The 19977-nt window shown below is 59.0% G+C and overlaps 7 protein-coding genes across 7 annotated transcripts; 4 read left to right on the top strand and 3 right to left on the bottom strand.

Annotated features, from left to right (window-relative positions):
• The first annotated feature begins 23 nt into the window (after nt 1-23).
• On the top strand, nt 24-2119 carry GGTG_02458 (hypothetical protein). Its single transcript, XM_009220230.1, has one exon. It carries the CDS (start codon nt 393-395, stop codon nt 1680-1682), a length of 1290 nt encoding a protein of 429 aa, XP_009218494.1. The 5' UTR covers nt 24-392; the 3' UTR covers nt 1683-2119.
• Nucleotides 1841-2964, bottom strand: GGTG_02457 (hypothetical protein). Its single transcript, XM_009220229.1, has 2 exons — nt 2517-2964; nt 1841-2428 (listed from the first exon to the last, which is right to left on the bottom strand). The coding sequence occupies exons 1-2, from the start codon at nt 2797-2799 to the stop codon at nt 2178-2180; spliced, it is 534 nt and encodes a 177-aa protein (XP_009218493.1). The 5' UTR covers nt 2800-2964; the 3' UTR covers nt 1841-2177.
• A 337-nt stretch (nt 2965-3301) lies between these two features.
• On the top strand, nt 3302-10628 carry GGTG_02456 (DNA polymerase epsilon catalytic subunit A). Its single transcript, XM_009220228.1, has 3 exons — nt 3302-4260; nt 4323-4465; nt 4522-10628. The coding sequence occupies exons 1-3, from the start codon at nt 3632-3634 to the stop codon at nt 10473-10475; spliced, it is 6726 nt and encodes a 2241-aa protein (XP_009218492.1). The 5' UTR covers nt 3302-3631; the 3' UTR covers nt 10476-10628.
• Nucleotides 10629-11025: 397 nt separating this feature from the next.
• On the top strand, nt 11026-13232 carry GGTG_02455 (hypothetical protein; the record flags this gene model as incomplete). Its single annotated transcript, XM_009220227.1, has 3 exons — nt 11026-11434; nt 11544-12048; nt 12110-13232. 3 exons carry the CDS (start codon nt 11026-11028, stop codon nt 13230-13232), a joined length of 2037 nt encoding a protein of 678 aa, XP_009218491.1.
• Nucleotides 13233-13509: 277 nt separating this feature from the next.
• Nucleotides 13510-14707, bottom strand: GGTG_02454 (hypothetical protein; the record flags this gene model as incomplete). The annotated part of the gene is made up of 2 exons (XM_009220226.1): nt 13623-14707; nt 13510-13560 (listed from the first exon to the last, which is right to left on the bottom strand). Exons 1-2 carry the CDS (start codon nt 14475-14477, stop codon nt 13510-13512), a joined length of 906 nt encoding a protein of 301 aa, XP_009218490.1. The 5' UTR covers nt 14478-14707.
• A 69-nt stretch (nt 14708-14776) lies between these two features.
• Nucleotides 14777-16621, bottom strand: GGTG_02453 (hypothetical protein). Its single transcript, XM_009220225.1, has 2 exons — nt 16272-16621; nt 14777-16179 (listed from the first exon to the last, which is right to left on the bottom strand). Exons 1-2 carry the CDS (start codon nt 16483-16485, stop codon nt 14981-14983), a joined length of 1413 nt encoding a protein of 470 aa, XP_009218489.1. The 5' UTR covers nt 16486-16621; the 3' UTR covers nt 14777-14980.
• Nucleotides 16622-16797: 176 nt separating this feature from the next.
• On the top strand, nt 16798-19918 carry GGTG_02452 (hypothetical protein). The gene is made up of 6 exons (XM_009220224.1): nt 16798-17510; nt 17563-17672; nt 17747-18665; nt 18745-18825; nt 18911-19349; nt 19438-19918. The coding sequence occupies exons 1-6, from the start codon at nt 17119-17121 to the stop codon at nt 19576-19578; spliced, it is 2082 nt and encodes a 693-aa protein (XP_009218488.1). The 5' UTR covers nt 16798-17118; the 3' UTR covers nt 19579-19918.
• Nucleotides 19919-19977: the final 59 nt, after the last annotated feature.

Genomic DNA, 19977 nt, shown 5'->3' with positions numbered 1-19977 from the left:
CGCCTGGACTGTCTGAATCCACATGATCTCAATGGCCAACAAAGCTGCTGGGGGCTGAATCACCTCCATTTCCACCTAGCTGACTGGCACCTCCATTCATTGACGTTTCCAAACGCATCCCTCCCGCTTGATTCACTATGGCATAGCGCCGTTGCGCCCTTTTTGGCACGCATTTGACTAGAATCCCCGCTCTCATTCCGGCCTCGACCTTTTTTGCCCGGACAAAGACGACAGCCCTGACAGAAGCAGAAACCCAGAGGCAATTCGCTTTCCTCTCACATCCGAGTCAAGTCTCGTTTCCTGGCCACCGCCTCCTCACTCACCACACGCCGTCGACCACTGCGAATCGCAGGCAGCACAAAGACACCAACCGTCGCAATCCAGCCCAAGCAATGGGCGAAGTCGAGCCGCCTCTCCGCGCGGCGACGCCGAAGCGCAAGCGAGATTATCCTTCCCTCGACGGGAGCCCGCGCCTAATCTCGTGCAGGGGGACTCCCACCGCCGCCCCGTCCGCCCATCCGATCCTTCCTCCCGCTACTATAGCCAATTCACATACAAGCTTCTCCTTCGAGGTCCCCGCGTACGAGGGCGACGATGGCAGCAGCAGCCCTCGAACGAGGGTGGCGCGCAAGTTCCAGGGATTGGCCCTCGACAGCGGGGGTGGCGCACCGGGCGCAAAGGCCCCTTTGTTGGCAGCCACAGCCGGGACGCCAACAGCAGCAGAAACGCAGCCGGCAACAGTACCTAGGACACACTACGCCGGGTCGCCGACCCCGCGTCGGGTCGCTACGGTGGCCATGATGCATGACAGCGGGACGCACGGCGACGACGAGGATGATGGCGACGATGACGACAATGGTGACGGCTATTTCTCGGCGCGCAAACGGTTCAAGGCTCCGCAGCAAGCCGAGAGCGACTCTCCTCCCTTGCATAGCACGAGCGTGTTTGCGCCTGTCAGCAACACTTCAATGGGCGAGTGGGCCGCCAGGCTCCAGGCTGCTGGGGCACTAGGTGACCCCGCCAAGAGCCACAGCGGCAGCGCCGCGGCGACGACTGCGGTGGGGAGCAGCGGTGGGACTTATAACAAGACGCACCACCGCAACTACAAGACGGTCGGGTTGTCACCTCGGGCCGCGACACCGCCGCTGGTCGGCGCCAAGACTATGGCGACGGGCGAGGCGCACGAGGCGGCCGGCGAGGACGACGGCTCGCCGTCCTCGTCCTCGCTGTCACCGTCGCCGTCGCACAAGGAGATTGTGGATCCGGTCCGTGCCGCACTGACATGGCACGAGGACGAGATCACGGTGTACGACCCGGACGACGAGGACGATGACGGCACAGGCATCAACGGTATCGGCTTCAAGCCCACCCCCGCCATTGCGTACGCGCGCACCCTTAGGCGCCGCCAGCAGCTGGCCGAGTACAGGAAGCGCGAGGAGCGCGAGGCCCGCGCCAGACGGAGCCTGCGTCGGAGGGCCAGTCCTGCAGTTTCTGGCAGCGGCGCAGGCCCGACGGAAGGGACGGGAGGTGCAGGGGTAGCCGGAGCTGGTGGCAGTGGCGGCGGCAGTGGCGTTGTCAAATCTGCAGAGCAGCAGCGCCAAGCCGCCAGAAGGCAGCAGCTGGCGGCCAGGAGGGTGCGCTTCCTGGATGTTGAGCCGGCCGCCGTGATTACGACGTCATGACACAGATACAGAACGGCTGTTTTCTTTGTGGGATCATACTCCTGCCTTTCTTTTTTTTCTTTCCGTTTGGGTTTAGGAGGGCACCGGAAGCGTTTGGGCAACAGCACTCCCCCAAGTCTTAGTTGACACTGGCTTGTTTATGACTGGGAGGCGCATTTGCGGGATATCCAGGGGAGTTGGTACCAGGACTGTCACTCCCGAGTATGATTTGATATTTTTCTGAACCCAAATTGCCCGTTCCCCACGCAGTTGGCCGCTTTCATTATAAGTGGGTTGAGACTCGAGTTTCTTTGCGGCACGTCGGGGTGCTCGGGCTGACGATCGAGACGTGCGGTTGCAAATTATATACTGATGATGGCAATCAATACCCAAATAACCCTCTCAATATACATGTAAAAGATCATGCGCCAATGTTAATGCTAGCCTTTTCCGTCTCCTTTGGGGACCGTAATGCGGCCTTTTAATCCCTTTTATCGTGACCCAGCCCGAGCTTGTTCACCACAACTTATACCACCTCTTCTGGGAGGCTAACCTCGACGCCTCTTCTGCGGCGGCCGCCTCCGCGTCCTGCCGCTTCTTGTCCTCGGCCTTCTTTCTCAGCTCTGCCGCTTTCCGGTCAAACACCTCCACCGCCCTCTTCAGCTTCTCGCGCTCCACCCGGCGGCTATACTGACAGTACTCGTAAGACCCGACGGCGAATGCGACGAAGGCGCCCGCGGCCCAATTTGCCGCCTTTGGTATTGGTGCTGGGAATGGGTGGCAGGAGTCAGTCAAGTCCGGCCGGCCTGCCCCTGTCTTGGCCACAATCCCTCCCCTCTCTCCCTTATAACGTACCTCCCAGCACGAACCGCAGCGCCCCGACGCCGGCGCCGCCCCCGATGCCTGTGAGCAGGCCCTGCCTGGAGCAGGGCGCGTTGTGCACGGCTAGAAAGTCTTCGGGCTTGATGGTGCCCACGGCCTCCCCGATGGTCGCGCGCTGCTGCCCGCTCAGCTTGGCCTTGAGGTCCTGCTGCTGCTGCTCGACAACCCGCAGCGCCCGCAGCTGGTCCTCCGTCGGCGCGGCCGCGAACTCCTGCGCCCGCCAGGCCGGCGGCTTTTCGTCGTCGGGGCTGGACATGTCCGTGTGAGGGGCCGGGCGACTGCGTGTTTTTTTGTCGTCGCAGGGCGGGATAGGTAGCTCTGGGCCTCGTCGTCGGTCGGTTCGGATTGGGTGACGTGCAGACGGGTCACGTCACCGGGCTTGGTTGGCTGCTTTCGCGTGGTTACGCTCAATTGGAAAAAGGCTGGAAGCTATCCGGATTTGGCGGCAGGGTTGGGGTTGTTGAGGGGCTCTGCAGGGGTCTGCCAATTGCTGCGGGGAAGATGGATCGCCAACGCTGTACAAGGGCTCCGCACACGGACGACAGGCAACAGTAAATGGAACTCTCCAGACTCAATGTTCCGGGCCGCCTTAGTGGCAGCTGCTTGGAGTCCAATGGCTGGACTCGGACAAATGCGGGTCTGATAGGCTCGAATTGGCCGAGTGTTTGGCGGTGTTAGCCCCACATGGCCCGCGATGTTTAATGGCTGCAGGGGTCCTCGTCGCGTTGCCTTGCAGGGACGCGTTGGGATTTTCAAAGTGCAAGCCCACTCACTTGAAAACCAATCTAGTCTAACTGTTCCATCGTCTGCCCCTGGCTGCCAACCCACCAACAAGCTCCATCCAGAGAGCCCTGTGCGACAGGATTTCCACTTCAATCCTGACGGCTGCCGACCGCTTAGCAATTTCCTACGTTCGACTTCAGTACCATATGAGCTGCGCCCTTTCTGACCCACGACCCCCTCGAGCCGCGGTTATTCCGATTCTGATCCGGAGCATCTGCCGCCTGCCGGGCCCCCTCCGAGAACGGCCCTAGAAGGGCGCCCTTTCCCTAGCAACCGAGCGGCAACTCGCCGCCACAGAGCCGGCCATGGCCAATACATCCCTCCGCCAACCGCAAAAGGGCTACCGCGGCCGCGGCGGCAAGAAGGCCTACCATGGCGGGCGGGGCGGCGCGCGTACATTCGCGGCGACGACGGGCGGCCGCGCCGAGGCGACGTCGTCGGACGAGAAGTGGGAGCGCGTGCGGCTGGCCCACGACATCGACGAGAGCATGGGCTTCGCGCGCTACGACGCCGGCCGCCGGCGCGAGGGCTGGCTCGTCAACGTGCAGCCGACCAGCATCGAGGACGACCGCGTGCCTGGCGGCGGCGGCCGCGCCGCCATCGACTGCTACTTCATCGAGGAGGACGGCGGCACCTTCAAGGCCACCGTCGCCTACGACCCCTACTTCCTCATCGCCGCCCGCAAGGGACGCGAGAGCGACGTCGAGGAGTGGTGCAAGCGCGTGCCCGGCGGCGGCGTCGTCAAGTCGGTCCGCCGGGTCGAGAAGGAGGACCTTAAGATGCCCAACCACTTGCTCGGCTACAGGCGGACCTTCCTCGAGTTGAGGTTCCACAACGTGCAGGACCTGCTGGCCGCGAGGAAGGACATCTTCCCCATCGCGGAGAAGAACAAGAAGAACATGGATGCGATGGATACATACGCCGAGGTTGCCGCGTAGGTTGCGTCTTGGCCCACCACGCCCCTGACGTCTGCTAATAGGCCATCCTACAACACAGCACCAATGGCGATTTTGACCTCTTCGACGACTCACGAGAACACGATAAACGACTTAATGTTTCCTTTGCCGATTCCAGCGATTTCATTGTCGATATTAGAGAGTACGACGTTCCCTACCACGTCCGAGTAATGATAGATATGGGTACGCAAGCCCCTGGATGCTCCCCCTCCCAGACGCCCCGACTTACAAGCGCACAGATATAAGAGTGGCCAAATGGTACTGGGTGGAGGCAAAACACGGGGTCACGACGGTGGTCTGCAATGAAGAGCACCTGCCCATGGCAGATCCAGTTGTCATGGCCTACGATATCGAGACGGCAAAAGCGCCCTTGAAATTCCCCGATCCGACCGTCGACCAGATCATGATGATATCGTACATGATCGACGGCCAGGGGTTCCTGATCACCAACAGGGAGATCATCTCCGAAGACATTGCCGACTTCGAGTACACGCCCAAACCTGAATACCCCGGTCCCTTCATGATCTTCAACGAGCCCGACGAAAAGGGCCTGATCGAGCGTTTCTTCCTGCACATCAAGGAGGCTCGCCCCACGGTCATCGCCACCTACAACGGCGACTTCTTCGATTGGCCATACGTCGATGCACGCGCCAGTTTCAACGGCATTGACATGTACCGCGAGATCGGCTGGAGGAAGGATACGGAGGACCAGTACAAGTGCAACTACTCGGTCCACATGGACTGCTTCCACTGGGTCAACCGAGACAGTTATTTGCCCCAGGGCAGCAGAGGTCTCAAGGCCGTCACCGTCGCCAAGCTCGGCTATGACCCCGACGAGCTGGACCCAGAACTGATGACGCCGTATGCTAGCGAACGGCCGCAGACCCTGGCCGAGTACTCAGTCTCCGATGCCGTTGCGACGTACTACCTGTACATGAAATATGTCCACCCCTTCGTCTTCTCCCTCTGCACCATCTTGCCGCTCGGCCCTGACGACACGGAGAGGAAAGGTACGGGAACGCTTTGCGAGATGCTTCTCATGGTGCAGGCGTACCAGAAGGGAATCGTGCTGCCGAATAAGCACGTGTCGGCGAAGGAGTCTTTCTGGGATGGTCATTTGCTTGACTCCGAGACCTACGTCGGTGGTCACGTCGAAAGTATCGAGGCCGGTGTCTTCCGAGCTGACATCCCGGTGAACTTCGCCGTCGACGCGAGCGCCTGCGAGGAGCTTATTCGGGATCTGGACGCCGCCCTGAAGTTCAGTATCACGGTGGAAGAGAAGAAGCCGATGGACGATGTGACAAACTACGAAGAGGTCAAGGAGCAGATCAAGGCGAAGCTCGAGGCCTTGAGAGAGACGCCCAACCGTCTTGAGAGGCCGCTGATCTACCACTTGGATGTCGCGTCCATGTACCCCAACATTATGACGACCAACCGGCTGCAGCCAGACTCGATGGTCTCAGAGTCAGACTGCGCTGCCTGCGATTTCAACCGGCCTGGCAAGACGTGCGACCGGAGACTGCCTTGGTCCTGGAGAGGAGAATATCTGCCTGCAAAACGAGACGAGTACAACATGATCCGGCATGCCCTCGAGAATGAGAAGTTTCCTGGAAAGTACCCAAACTCTCCGATGCGGACGTTCCAAGAACTTCCAGCCGACGAGCAGGCCACCCTCACTCGGAAACGCCTGCAGATATATTCTCAAAAGGTTTACCACAAGATCCACGACTCCACAATCATCGAGCGAGAGGCCATCATCTGCCAGAGAGAGAACCCCTTCTACATCGACACGGTGCGCGACTTCCGAGACCGTCGGTACGACTACAAGGGCAAGGCAAAGGTCTGGAAAGGCAAGACGGATGCGCTCAAGTCGTCGGGTGCATCGGCAAGTGAGGTCGACGCTGCCAGGAAGATGATTATTCTCTTTGACTCGCTCCAGCTGGCTCACAAGGTCATCTTGAACTCCTTCTATGGCTACGTCATGAGAAAGGGATCCAGGTGGTACTCTATGGAGATGGCCGGCGTCACCTGCTTAACGGGAGCCACCATCATCCAGCTGGCAAAAGTGCTGGTCGAAAGGTTGGGGCGCCCCCTCGAGCTTGACACGGACGGTATTTGGTGCATGCTTCCCGCAACCTTCCCCGAGAACTTCGCCTTTAAGCTCAAGAACGGCAAAAAGCTTGCAATTTCATACCCCTGTGTCATGTTGAACCACCTGGTTCACGCCAAGTTCACCAACCACCAGTACCAGACATTGGTAGATCCCAAGACGTTCAAGTATGAGACTCACAGCGACAATTCCATCTTCTTCGAAGTCGACGGCCCGTACAAGGCCATGGTTCTGCCGACGTCCAAGGAAGAGGACAAGAATTTGAAGAAGCGGTATGCTGTCTTCAACGACGACGGCAGTCTCGCTGAGCTGAAGGGCTTTGAGGTCAAGCGCAGAGGTGAGCTGAAGCTCATCAAGATCTTCCAGCAGCAAATATTCAAGTTCTTCCTCGAGGGCACAACACTAGCCGAATGTTATGAGGCTGTGGCCACAGTTGCCAACCGGTGGCTGGATGTTCTGGACAACAAGGGCACGACGCTGGCGGACGAGGAGCTTATGGACCTCATTTCGGAGAACCGAAGCATGAGCAAGACCCTCGAAGAGTACGGCAGCCAGAAGTCGACATCCATCACCACTGCCAAGCGACTGGCCGACTTTTTAGGAGCACAAATGGTCAAAGATAAGGGGCTGAACTGCAAATTCATCATCTGCGCCCGGCCCAAGGGCGCGCCAGTGACCGAGAGGGCCGTGCCAGTAGCCATCTTCTCAGCAGACGAGGAGACCAAGCGGGCTTACCTGAAGAAATGGCTGAAAGAGGAACCTCAGAACACCGATCCTAGGGCGCTGCTCGACTGGGCCTACTATGCGGAGCGTCTGGGCTCCGTCATCCAGAAGCTGATTACCATCCCCGCTGCGCTCCAGAAAGTTCGCAACCCGGTTCCTCGCGTGCCTTACCCCGACTGGCTGCAGCGCAGGATCAACACCAAGGACGACAAGATGAAGCAGAAGAAGCTCACCGACCTCTTTTTCAGCAAGGGCCCCCTTGAGGACATCACCAACACTGGGAGCCAGCGGTTGAACGACATGGAGGATATGGGCAGCAAGCTGCTGCAGCCCAAGACAGTCAACTCCGTCATTGCAGCCAGTCAGAGAACGACACAGAAGCGGAAAGAGCCCGAGCCGGCGGTACCCATAGACCCCTGGGCAGCCCTGCCCAAGGTGATGCCGAATCCGTCGGTGGATTATAAGGGCTTTCTGGCGTACCAGAAGATCAAGTGGAAGATCCAGAAGCAAGCGCGGATCCGTCGTCGGCACTTGTTTGGTGATCGCCGCGGCAACGCGCAGAACACCAGCATCCAGCAGACGTTTAGGGCGCAGGCCGAAGTCACATTCCAAAACACGTGGCAGCTGCTCCAGCTCAAGATGACGGACAACCCCGGCATCGTGGCGGCGTACGTGCTGATCGACAACAGGGTCCACTCGGTGAAGATGAAGGTGCCCCGGCAGGTGTTCCTGAATCTCAAGAGCCGAGATCTGCCCGACGTCGATGTCCCAGGGTGCCACGTGGAGCAGGTCAACCATACCCTTCCCAACGGCCATTCGTCAGTCCATCTGTTCAAGCTGGTGGTGCCCGAGGACGTCTACGTTGCCGAGGCACAGAAATTCTCGCTGCTTTTCAACCACCCCAGTGTCGAAGGCGTGTACGAGTCACAGGTTCCGCTCAACATGCGCGCGGTGCTGCAGCTCGGCAACCTGTGCACTATCGACGAGAGCCAGTCGGGTGTGCTGGGCAAAGGACTGGATCAAGGATTTGACCTGCCCAGCCTCAAGCGGCCTGTCAAGCCGCAACCATACTTGGAGTCGGCCAAGATGTCATACATCTACATGTCCCACGTCAGCTCGGGCGAGCGCCAAATCTTTGGCATCTTCTCCTCTACAAGGGACTATGCCCATATAATCATTCTCAACAAGAACAGGGACAGCGCCCAGGAGATGCCCAACATCACTAAACTATACGGGGACCTGCTTGGCAAGCGCAAGCAAGAGGAGGAGGCCACCGGGGAGTCGACATGGCAGGACTGCTTCGAATACCAGGAACGCATCACGTTCAAAACTACACAGGTCACGACACGGAGGAAGGCCTTCTTGGAGATCAGCGACGTTGTCAGAAAGATGCGCAAGGACGAGACGACCAGCCCAGTCATGTTGGTGATGCAGTCGTCTCAGCGCAACATGTTGATCCACGAGGTGCCCATCCTAGCCGAGTTTCCGGTCCTGCCACTCAAGTCTGACCCGGCCGACAGCGCGCTCCCGCCTCTTGGTTGGCAGGGCGTGGTGGCCAGACGGCTCATCAATCACTACCTCAGCTTGGGCGCGTGGGTGCTGCATCTGACGGCGCTGGCGAGGTATGGCGACGTGCCACTATGCAATCTCGAGCGCGACGACCCCAGGTTCCTGATCGACGTCGCGTACGCGCGGCGGCTCCAGGCAAATGACGTTGTCCTCTGGTGGTCGCCGGGACCACGGCCCGACCACGCAGGCTACGAGAAGGACGACATCGCGGGGCCCCTTGATGTGGTGCAGATGCCGTCAGTCAACAACCCGGGCACGTTTGCATCGGTGTGCGTCGACATAGAGGTGCGCAACCTGGCCATCAACACGATCCTGACCTCGTCCCTCATCAACGAGCTCGAGGGCGCCGACTCGGTCTCATTCAACCCCGCGTCGGACACGGCGGGCGTTGACGGGTCGGAGATGTTGCATTCGGAGAACGCGTTCGCCAACGCGGGCGTGCAGGTGCTCCGTGAGATGGTCAAGAGCTGGTGGGCCGAGGCGTGCCGTGGCAGCACCATGGCGGATGTCATGGTACAGCACCTGGTGCGCTGGGTCGAGAGCCCGGACTCGTTCCTATACGACCGGGCTCTCCACTACTATGTCCAGATGATGTCGCGCAAGGCGCTGCAGCAGCTCATGTCAGACTTTCGGCGCGTCGGGTCACAGGTGGTGTTTGCGAGCTCGAACCGGCTGCTGCTGCAGACGACAAAGGGCGAGGTGGGCAACGCGTACGCATACAGCCAGTACATCCTCAAGTCCATCAAGTCCAAGCCGCTCTTCCACTTCATCGACCTGGAGATCCGCGAGTACTGGGACTACCTGGTATGGTACGATCAGTTCAACTACGGCGGCAAGGCGTGCCAGGAGGTAGTCGAGGCCGAGACCCAGGACCTCGACACCATCATGCACTGGCAGATGGCGACGTTCCTGCCGCTGCGACTGCAGCCCGTATTCCAGGAGTGGGTCATCGAGTTCATCCAGCTGATGCACTCGCACAAGCGGCCGGCGCTGGACGGCTCCACGCCGCGCCTGACGCAGCTGCCGATTCGCAACAACGACGGTCTAGGCGAGGACGGCGAGGGCCAGATGCTGCTGGGCAAGACGTTTGAGCGGCCGTTGAAGAAGGAGATCGCGGGCCTGCTGGCGGCGCAGAAGCGCGAGCTGCTGCACCCGGAGCTGGCGTCCGACTACGACTTCCCGCAGCTCCCCGGGTCCCACCTGACCAACCTGCAGCCGACCTCGGCGGTGTTGGAACTGGTCAAGTGCTTGATGCAGGTCCTCTCGCTCGACAAGAACATCTCGCTCGAGGCGCGCCTCCTGCGCAAGGAGCTGCTCGCCATGCTCGACGTGCGCGAGTTCAGCCGCGAGGCCGCGTTCCAGAACCCGTCCGAGTCCCTGCGGCTGGCGCAGGTCAGCTGCGACAGCTGCACCGTGGCGCGCGACCTGGACCTCTGCCGCGACGAGGACCTGCTGCCCGTCCCCGGCGAGAGCAGCACCGGCGGCGACAACAGGCCGTGGCGGTGCACCTTTTGCCAGGCCGAGTACGACCGCAACGCGCTCGAGGAGGTGCTGGTGGCGCAGGTGGAGGGGGCCGTGACCGAGTGGGCGACGCAGGACCTGCGGTGCGTCAAGTGCGGCGCGTCCAGGGTCAACGAGTTCATGGAGCACTGCACCTGCAGCGGCGACTGGGGCCCGTCGACCAAGCGGGAGGACCTGGTGCGCCGGCTAAAGGTGCACCGGAACGTGGCGAAGTTCTACGGGCTGAAGATGCTGGGGGACGTGGTGGAGGGGGTGTTTGCGAACATATAGGCGGGTGTGTTGTCTTTTCTGGATTCTATACATGTGGGGTTTTGTGCTTGGGCTCTTGGGCAGTATATAGAGATGTGTAGGCAGTCAAGTATTTGCCCGGAACACTCGCGTTCTGAATATTCAGAATGTTGTTGCTTTATGTATTTCCCCTTGAACGAATACTCGCTTTGAGCTTCAGGTTGAAGGCGTTCCGACACGTGATTTCTATTTCACGCGAGGCGCGACGCCCCTCGGTCGGGCACACCCCGTGGCGCGGGGTTTTCCACAACGCCCATATTGCATCTCACACTTACCTCAGTCAGCAGCTCGCCAGCTCGAAGCATAGCCCCGGCCAACATCTCTGGAGGAGTTCGAGTTAATGACGGGTCCCTTCGACCAGCCAGCCCAGCCCATAACTAGCACTCGAGAGCCGGGCCCTACGGTGAAAATGTCGACATATCGGAATCTAATAACACCCATTCCGCTTAAAAACAGCTTTGCGAACATTGCAAAGGCTCTTTCAAAAGAGCCATGTGAACGCTGCAAAGCCGCCCTCCCCGACCGAGCAAAGATGGAGAACTGGTCCATCCAAACCACGTACGAGCTTGTCGACGAATATCCCGACTTTCCGGCACTCGCCACTTCCGCCCAGTTAGGATGTGGGCTCTGTCGAATAATCAGGAAGGCCTTGCGCCAAAACTGGGCGGTCCGCCCCATGGATGAGCAGGGCATCGGTCCATTGTCGGACGACGACAGCCTTCTGGACGAGCCGTGGGACGGCAAGGTCAGGATATCAAATTTAAACTTCAGCCTTGATCGTCTCGAGGACGCAGGTTTATCCCACCCGAAGCAAATGGGCGGCGTCCTTGCGCGTATGCATCTTAGATATGGGCTTGCCACCATAGCCCGGTCGGAAGACGGGAGCGCGTTGCATGAGGATATAAGTCAAGCATTCGGCTTCGAGGTGTATGATTCCGTCGGTGAGTAAAGGTTTTTTTTGTTCTATTGTTCTTTTGTTGTTTTTTTCTCGATAATATCAGCCTTCCTTCCGCTTAGGCGTCAGCTGAACCGTTAGCCAAGACCTTGAAGCCGTTGGACGCAACCAGCGGCCGATAAGAAGATTGCCGAGCCCGGAATCGCTCTCGGCCGAAAACGTCGAGATGATGCGACAATGGATCCGTGACTGTCAGTCACATGCCCCATGTCGCCTTCCGGAATCCTCGAAGCCGTGGCTGCCGACTCGCCTTCTCGATGTCGGCTCTGCCGAAGACGACAGGGCTCCGAGGCTCGTATTGACAAGCACCAGCCAGGTAGAAGGCGCTATCTACGCGGCGTTAAGCCACATGTGGGGGGATGCGGAAGCGGCGCCACCTTTTCAAACCTCCCAGTACAACTACGAGGAAGCGAAGATGGGCATCCCCATGTCGGTTTTGCCCCAGAATTTCAGAGACGCCATCGAGACCTGCCGCCATCTCGATGTGCCCTTCATCTGGATAGACTCGCTCTGCATCATCCAGGACAGCATCGACGACTGGCAACGAGAAGCAAAGGAAATGCATAATGTTTATAAGCACGCCTATTTCACTATAGCTGCGTGAGTCCTCATCTTGTAGCACTCGCCGGGTGTTCTGGCTTGACCCTAACTACTCGACCAGGACGTCGGCGACTTCGTCTCACGACGGATTCCTTGCCAGAAATCTATCCCTAGTGCCAGCTATCAAGACCCAGTACTCGATTGCTGGCGATAACCAGCCCCGTTTCCTCGTCTTGTCACCACTCGACGATTCGGGGGCCAGATCCCGCATGGGAGATGTGGAGGGCTCCAGGTGGAACACGCGTGGGTGGACCATGCAAGAGCGAGCTCTCTCGACGAGAACACTGCATTTTTGCAAAAACAAGATCTACTTCGAGTGTCGAGAGCACGGCCTATCAGAGGGGGAGGACACGCGCGAGTCTGGTAGATCCAGATACATATGGCCGCGACCTCCTGACGGCCACCCGGTCGAGCAGCCGACATGGTACAAGTACTGGATGCAAGCCGTCCAGGACTACAGCGGGAGGAGGTTGACGGTGCCTAGCGACAAGCTCACGGCAATCCGGAGTCTGGCCAACGAAATGAGTCCTCACATGGAGGCCTCCGAGTACATGCCAGACATGGCCATGTGGACGGGAAACTTCACCAACGAACTGCTCTGGTACGGCCGCGATATCGCGACAAAACCCCGACAATGGCGGGCACCCAGCTGGTCGTGGGCGTCCCTGGACGTGATAATCACCTTTGCGAGCGCAAATATATACCCGGGGATCGTGAATCGCTTTAGCTGGACCGCCTGCCGACTGCCGCCGCCGAATCCGTCTGCCTGGACATCTGTACCATCGATAACACTGGGTGGGTTCACCCGTCTGATCGGAGCCCGAGGTTTGCAGCAGACCAAGGATGAAGACCGCCGTGAAAGAACCCGTTTCCATTACGACGTCTTCGACAACGAGGGCCGCCAGTTTGCCCATGGGAATCTCGATTTAAGTGGCCGCGACGGCTTGCTCACACGGAATAATCCTCTGATGTACGTGCATGTTGCCGGCGACCGGCGTCCTTCCGGGTTGATTCTAGAAAGCTATGACGACGGGACACACTGGTCGCGCGTTGGTGTAGCCATGCTCTTCGAATCCTACAATTCCTCTCCGGAACCCATTGACCCAGATGTTTGGGGGAAGCTGGAAGAGAAGACCGGCATTTGCTTATTGGACCGGGACTGGATACGCCCACTACTGTCTTAGAAACCATTCTTGCCATGGGGCTGCGCTGGCGGTGTTTTAGCAAGACTCCCGTCGGTGACGTCAGACCCAAGGACGTGTGGAGGGGTGTGTGTTTTCGAACATATACGCGGGCGTGCTGTTTTTTTCTGGATTCTCTACTGGGTTCTCCGCCTGCAGGGGCTTGTTTTTGGGCTTTTGGGCAGTATATAGAGATCTGTAGCAGTCAAGTAAGCATTTCTCCGGAACGCTCGCGTTCTGAATATTGTGGCTGCACTTGATTCGTTTATCTACCCTCCGACTACTGCTGCTCCCCGTCCGACAAGTTAACCACCATCAGATAAGTCATATCCTATGTCCGTAGTGGTTAATCAGTTCTAGCCTAGTAGCAAGACTACTTGGTTGTGGACTTACCCTTCTCATCACATCCTGCAGGGCCTTGGTGCCCGCGGCGATGTACCTGTTCTGGGTCTCGACCAGCTTCTGCGAGCCGTCCACAAGGGCCTGAGACAGCGCGTTAAGCTGCACCGGAGGTATAACAGGCGCTGCCACACCACGGCCGGCTCCGGGAACGACAGCACCGCCGTACTGGGGCGTCGCGGCCGCCGCCGCCCGAGGAAGAGGAGGCGACGTGTACCCGGCCCGCGCCCGGGCCTGCATGGCCTGCACCAGCGCCGCGTCATCCCTCGCCTTGGCCTCGGCCACGGCCTTTTGCGCTTGCGCCTGCGCAGCTTTCGAGCGCTCCTGCGCGTCGGCGGCCGCGTTCCGGGCCTGCAGCTGGGCGGCCTCGGTCCGGGCCCTGGAGTGGAGGTGCACCCGGTCCGTGAGCCCGTTCGTCAGGTACGAGCCGAGGGGGTCGATGCTGGCCGGGTGGTTCGGGTCCGAGTACTTGCTCCTGAACGTCGCCTGGGTTTGCGTCGCGAGGAGATTGTCTGGGTTCTCGGCGGCCCAGGTCGCCTGCTCGCGGCGGTCGACGTAGTCGTCGTAAGAGGCCTTGGCCTTTTTGAACTTGCCCTTGACGCCGCCGCCGTCCGCGTCTCCTCCGCTGCCATCGCCAGCAAAGTCGAGATCCGGCTCGGCCTCTGGCGGGAATACGAGGGGCGCGACTTTCGGGAGCTTGAAGTCGCCTACGGTCGTGCCGCTGCACGCCTTGAATCGGGAGGCGAAGCTGTTGGAGGTGTCTTTGGGCGGCTTGCTGACCGTGGTCGCCGTGTTGAGATCCACGGTGGGATGCACCTCTGGGGTGTCGGGCTGCCAGGTGATGACCATGCAGAATGTGCCCCGCGGCTGGAACCTGGAGGCGCTGGGCGAGGTTGGCAAGTTTGAGGGCGTCTTCGGCCATGGCGGTAGATGGCAGAGGCCAATGCCCGATAGAGAGTGAACACTCGAAGCTTTGAACCACGATCCATGCTTACAGGGCTTGGCCGCAGTCTACTTCTACTTATATACTTCGCAGCGAAGGCGGGTGGCGATGCCTGACGATCCCCGCATCTTCTGTGGAGGAGTTTTTGGGGCTGTGGTTGATAAAAGCGAGTTGAGTCCGATGGCCCAGATCTAGTACAAGTTGCGGTCGTCTGAAATAGGGAATAATGTGCTGGCGCTGCCGCCATGGTGCTCTGGTCCAGGGCTTGATTAGAAAAGGAGCCATCCCGCCTCTAGGTGGGAGCTTCGCATTCGCTTGGATTGTCCATCTTTGGGGGCTAACCAACAGGCGATCCCAGGCTAGCTTCTATCAAGAAGCTTGCGCTACTACCAAGCTCTATAGCACCTGCCTACATGAGCACGCATACCAATGAGGTCGCTATTGCCCCAACGACACCGGTGACGAGGGCTGACGACACACTGGTTGCAAGCCCGGTCGCCAGTCCCTCCTTGACACCGTCCGTCGTCTGCGAGAGCCTGGCCAGAGCCCTCCTCCCTTTCCGAACCTCCTCTCTCGCCTTCGACACATGTGGTGCGAGCCATGTCTTTGACGCCGTCGAGGTTGCGGCAGGGTTGTTTGTCTCGCTCCGTTTTGCCTCCATCAATCTTTCTAACTGCTGGAGCCGCCTTTCCTTCCGTTCCAATTCCTCTCGGAATCCTTGTTCTGCCACCTCAAGCTTCTGCGTCAAGGCCTCCTGCTCCCTGCTCTGTAGGGTCTGGAGTCCGGAGCCCAAAACCCGTCGCGCCTCATTCACCGTCGCCAGCTTGTCCTTGAACTCTGTCTTGAGCTCCGCTTCTTCTCGATTCTCTTCACTACGAACAGCGGCCGAAGTCGCCGCCCGCTTGGTCTTGCTCCGGATCATGTCCTTCAGTGCAGCCAGCTGGCCCATATAGTCTGCCGCCATCTTATCCAGGTCGCGCAGCACCATGGCGCCGGCTGACGTCTGCTCCAAGCGTCGCCTGTCTTCCACAAGCTCGTGCTGGATCAGGAGGACCGCGGGACCGCCAGTCGCTCGCACCTGGGAGACGATCTGCCTGACGATGGCCAGCGCCGAGGCACGGAGAAGCCCGGCGTCTGCATCTCGGCTAGACTCGGTCGCGCGCGTATCGCCAAAATCGCCATGGCGTACCAGCTGGGCACCGCCCCCAATGAGCTCGGCAAAGAACGAAGGGTCAGTTCTGAGCTCTTCCTCGCGTCGCAGCAGAGTATCCCTTGTTTCAGTCGTTGTCGCCGGCATGGCCGCGCTGCCTCCTCCTCCCCACATGGTGGTGACAAGCGCCACGTTTGCGTAGGCCGCCTCGCCGATCATAGCCTTGAGCATGTCGATGTTGCGACGGCCGCTTCCGCCGACCCTGTTGTCCGAGATTCTGTGGAGATACAGAATGCCATGGATGAAGACGTTCTGCGCGAACGAGGTCCCCAGGTACGTAGCAACCGTGGCAAGTGTCTCAGCGTCGGATTTGTGAGTATCGTTGAAGCCCGGTGTGTCGATAAGGTAGACTTTGTGACCGTCCAGGGCAAAGTCAAATATTGTGATGTCAGAGGTACCTATCATTTTTTTTCACCATCCGTCAGTGAGGGTTGAACCTTTTCCAAATCCACGGGCTAAGCCTCCAAGGCCCGCTCCAACACTCACTCACACGATTGGAGGCCATGCCCCACGACCACGTTCCTGCCAGTGCAGGATGCCACAAATGAACTCTTGCCCGAGCCTGTCATGCCCATGACGAGCAGGAACACGGCGTTTGGGGGTGGTTTCTGTACCCCTGTGAAGGCCAGGAAGCCCTTGGCCTGCTCCTCGATATGCTCTCTCGCAATTTCGGCCTCCTCCTTCAATCCACTGCTTTCCTCCATTTTGGGGTAAAAGTGGTAGAGTCCGTCGGTAGTCGATGCTCAATCTGTCTGCCTGCTAGCTCAGCAAGATTTATGCTTGTTGCAACGCATTCCATTGCTTTGGATGGCAGGGTCAGGTCACTGCCTCGCGCTAAGCTAGTCTCCCTTGCGGATGGATCGAGTGAAAGGAATGCAATTCTGCAAAGGGGTGGGGGCCTGGGTGGGTGTTCGTGGGCTCGATGCGACCCTCTGCAGCTGCCCACCCAGGCCACCAATGGGGAAGGCAGACCTGCATGCTGCATCGCCTGACACAGCCTACCTAACCGACTGGAAGTTTGAGGTCAGGCTCTGCAGATCTGCAGTTCGAGGTCAGGCCGGACAAGCCATTTGGCGATTGTTCGTCACTCAGTCAGCGACTTTGCGAAAGAGGACAAGCTTGTTTGAATGCGCCAAGCAGGTTCCGAATATCGAGGAGGCGCAGCAGCATACCGTGCTTCTGGCGCCTTGATCAGCCAAACAGCACGCATCACTGGTTGAGCATCAAATGGAGAGGGTGTTGATGCTGTGCCTCGGTGGCGGCTCCGCCGAAAGCCTCCTCTTGGCTGCAGCAGGAGGCCTGTCCCCCAGGCTGTACAGAGAGAGGGAGGTTGAAATATGCCCGATGCCTCCCTTCCTCAAGCAACTCCTCCACGCTTATCTTCTGGTTTGAGAAAAGCTGCAACCACTCAACGACCGGCCTCAACGACAGGCTCCCAAGAACAAAATCCACGAGATCCGAGCTTATTGATACACATGCCCAAAAGCGTTTTCTCGATTGCCAGCAGGTCGCAGACCTGGCATGCTGGGATGGACACGCAGATGGCGTCGAGCGACGCCGCCGTTCCTAGCTCCGCGCTACCCCCTCCTCCCCAGGTGGTGGGTCCCGCCAAGTCGGTATCGTTCGTGGACAACGACGACGGCCAGCTTGAGAATGACGATGACGAGCATGTCGAGGCGGCTCCTGGCTTGAATGACCCAAAGATATTCCGCGACGGCAGGGCGCCACGGTATGGATCCCGCCATCAGCTTTCGAAGCAAGGTGTATTGACGGTGAAAAAGCCCGACAGATGTCTTCATCGCAGTCATGGGAGTGACGGGCTGCGGCAAGAGCTCCTTCATTTCCATGTGCTGTGACAAGCCAGTACAGATCGGGCACGAGCTAAAATCATGTGAGCTTTCTGCCGCGCTGGAGCAGCTGGGATCCGATCCACGATGGCTAAACATGCATGGGATCAACCAAAAGGCACCGCGGTTGTCGATGTGTACCCCTTTGAGCTATCGCCAAACCAAACCGTTTACCTCATCGACACGCCCGGGTTCGACGATACAGCCAAGAGCGACACCGACGTTCTGCGCGAGATCGCGTCGTGGCTGGCCGAGTCTTTTCGGTCAAAGATCCTCCTGCATGGCATCATCTATCTCCATCGCATCAGCGACGTGCGTATGCAGGGGTCCGCCAAGAAAAACCTCCTCATGTTCAAGAAGCTCTGCGGCGACGACGCGCTCCGCAAGGTGATTCTCGCCACTACCATGTGGGATATCGTGCCACGCCCGGCGGCCGAGGCGCGGGAGAAGGAGCTCGTCGAAACGCCCGAGTTCTGGGGCTACATGGTCTCGAAAGGAAGCAGGCTGTACCAGCACGACAACACATTGGCCCGCGCCCGGGAAATCGTGGAGTCGCTCATCACCGGTGGCGACCTCACCAGGCCAACCATTGTGCTAGACCTACAGGACCAGATGGTGACGCAGGAGCGGCCGCTGCAGGAGACGGCGGCAGGCATCGAGCTCGAGGCCGAGATTGCGAGGGAGCGCAAGCGGTGGGAGAAGGAGCTCAGGGAGGCGAGGGAGATGATGAACGAGGCGATCCGGCTGCGCGACAGCGAGTCCGCCAAGGCGCTTAGCGAGCTCAAGGCCGACTACACCAACAAGATCGAGTGGATGAAGTCGGAACACAAGAAGCTTAGGACCGACACGGAGAAGCTACACAAGGAACGGTTCCTCCGGGTCGTGAATGTCATTAGGGCGCAGGACAGGTCGCAGAGCACGGCCAGGCGGAGCGAAGGACACGAGGAGCACCAGGCGGCGTGGACGGGGCCGCCATACTTTGCCTACAGCATTGTCGGGAAGCGGTACTCCCTGTCTGGGTCATGGTCGCAGTGGGGGTACGTGGAGCCGAGTTTTTTTGGCCTGTTTGTCCAGCGAGCGAGCGTTTTCATACTCGATGCTAACGTTGATGAACAGAAACTGCATGACGGAAAGTTCATACCATAAAATGAAGGTCAGACACGGAGGGCGCTGTGTGCTGACTTGGTGTGGTGTTGGGTGAGTACAAGACACCAAGACACAAAGACACCCTCATCGGTTGTCGCCTGTTTTGCCGTTGCGCTGACAGTTGGATTTCTCCCAGCGGTGCTTGGGTCCAAAAGTACCAAGCTGCCGAGGGTAGCTGGAAGACAGGCTTCAACCAGAGCCTGGCAACAAACTATCCCGATCTGCGCGAGAAGCTCCGGCGGCCAGGCGGCGCGTGGGACGTGGAATGGCCCGACTGGATCTGCATGGGGCCAAACCAGCGCTATGTCCTGCAGTGGGACATGAAGGTGGCTACGGGCTCCAGCGACGCGGCCGAGTGCGCCGTCCTCAGCCGCCACCGCATGGACTGGAACCTCCCCGACGCGGCCGTGGAGGCGCTGCAGAAGACGCAGAAGGGCGGTCGGCTGCGCGCCGCGGCGTTGGGGGTCAAGGGTTCGTACATCTTTGTTCCCGAGAACGGCCCAGCAGTGTGGGATCTCATGGGAAGGTACCCGGTGCTGAAGAAGCACATTGAAAAGTACCCGACAGACATTGAGGTGAGTGTCGGGAGCCGTGATGCGCGCGCATGCCACATGGGGTATCAGCAGTTGCTAACCTACATGCTAACCACTAAACCCCACCCAGGCCGTCGCCCTCAATCCTCTGAACGACGACTTCATCCTCCACCACCGGAATGGCCTTTTGTTGACGGCACTGGAGAAAAGCTCCTTGACTGGCCCAGAACTCGATGCTTGGTTCGTGAAAAACTCCACCGGTACCCTTTAGAGGGAACATTCTTGTCTGTTTTGATATCCTCCTCCCAAACATGAATCTTTGGCCAACGTCCAATGGGCACCGCTGCACATCTCTTGCTGCTTGCTTTTCTCGTGTTCTTTGTCCTGCGTGCCTCCAAGTTATTGTTCACGACCTCAAACATTTCCTTCCGCAACGATGGCATTGTCTGTTTGCCTTTGTGGCCGTCCACAAAGATATCGAGGGCCGCGATTTGTTAGACTACCTACGTATATAACGGTATCCTCTGAATATCCCATATTCTGGTGTGAAGGTTCGCTGGCAATCCTTACAGCTTCTACATGTCGGCAGGGCTCGGAACTCGGCCAGATCAACAGCTTGCACAGCTTCTTCTACTAGCTCGAGTCTTTTTAGTAGCAAAGCTTTCCCTGC

Source organism: Gaeumannomyces tritici, assembly GCF_000145635.1.
Source record: "Gaeumannomyces tritici R3-111a-1 unplaced genomic scaffold supercont2.1, whole genome shotgun sequence".
NCBI classification, from domain to species: Eukaryota; Fungi; Ascomycota; class Sordariomycetes; order Magnaporthales; family Magnaporthaceae; genus Gaeumannomyces; species Gaeumannomyces tritici.
The sequence above is the reverse complement of the archived record's forward strand: the minus strand, read 5'-3'. Positions and strand labels throughout refer to the sequence as shown.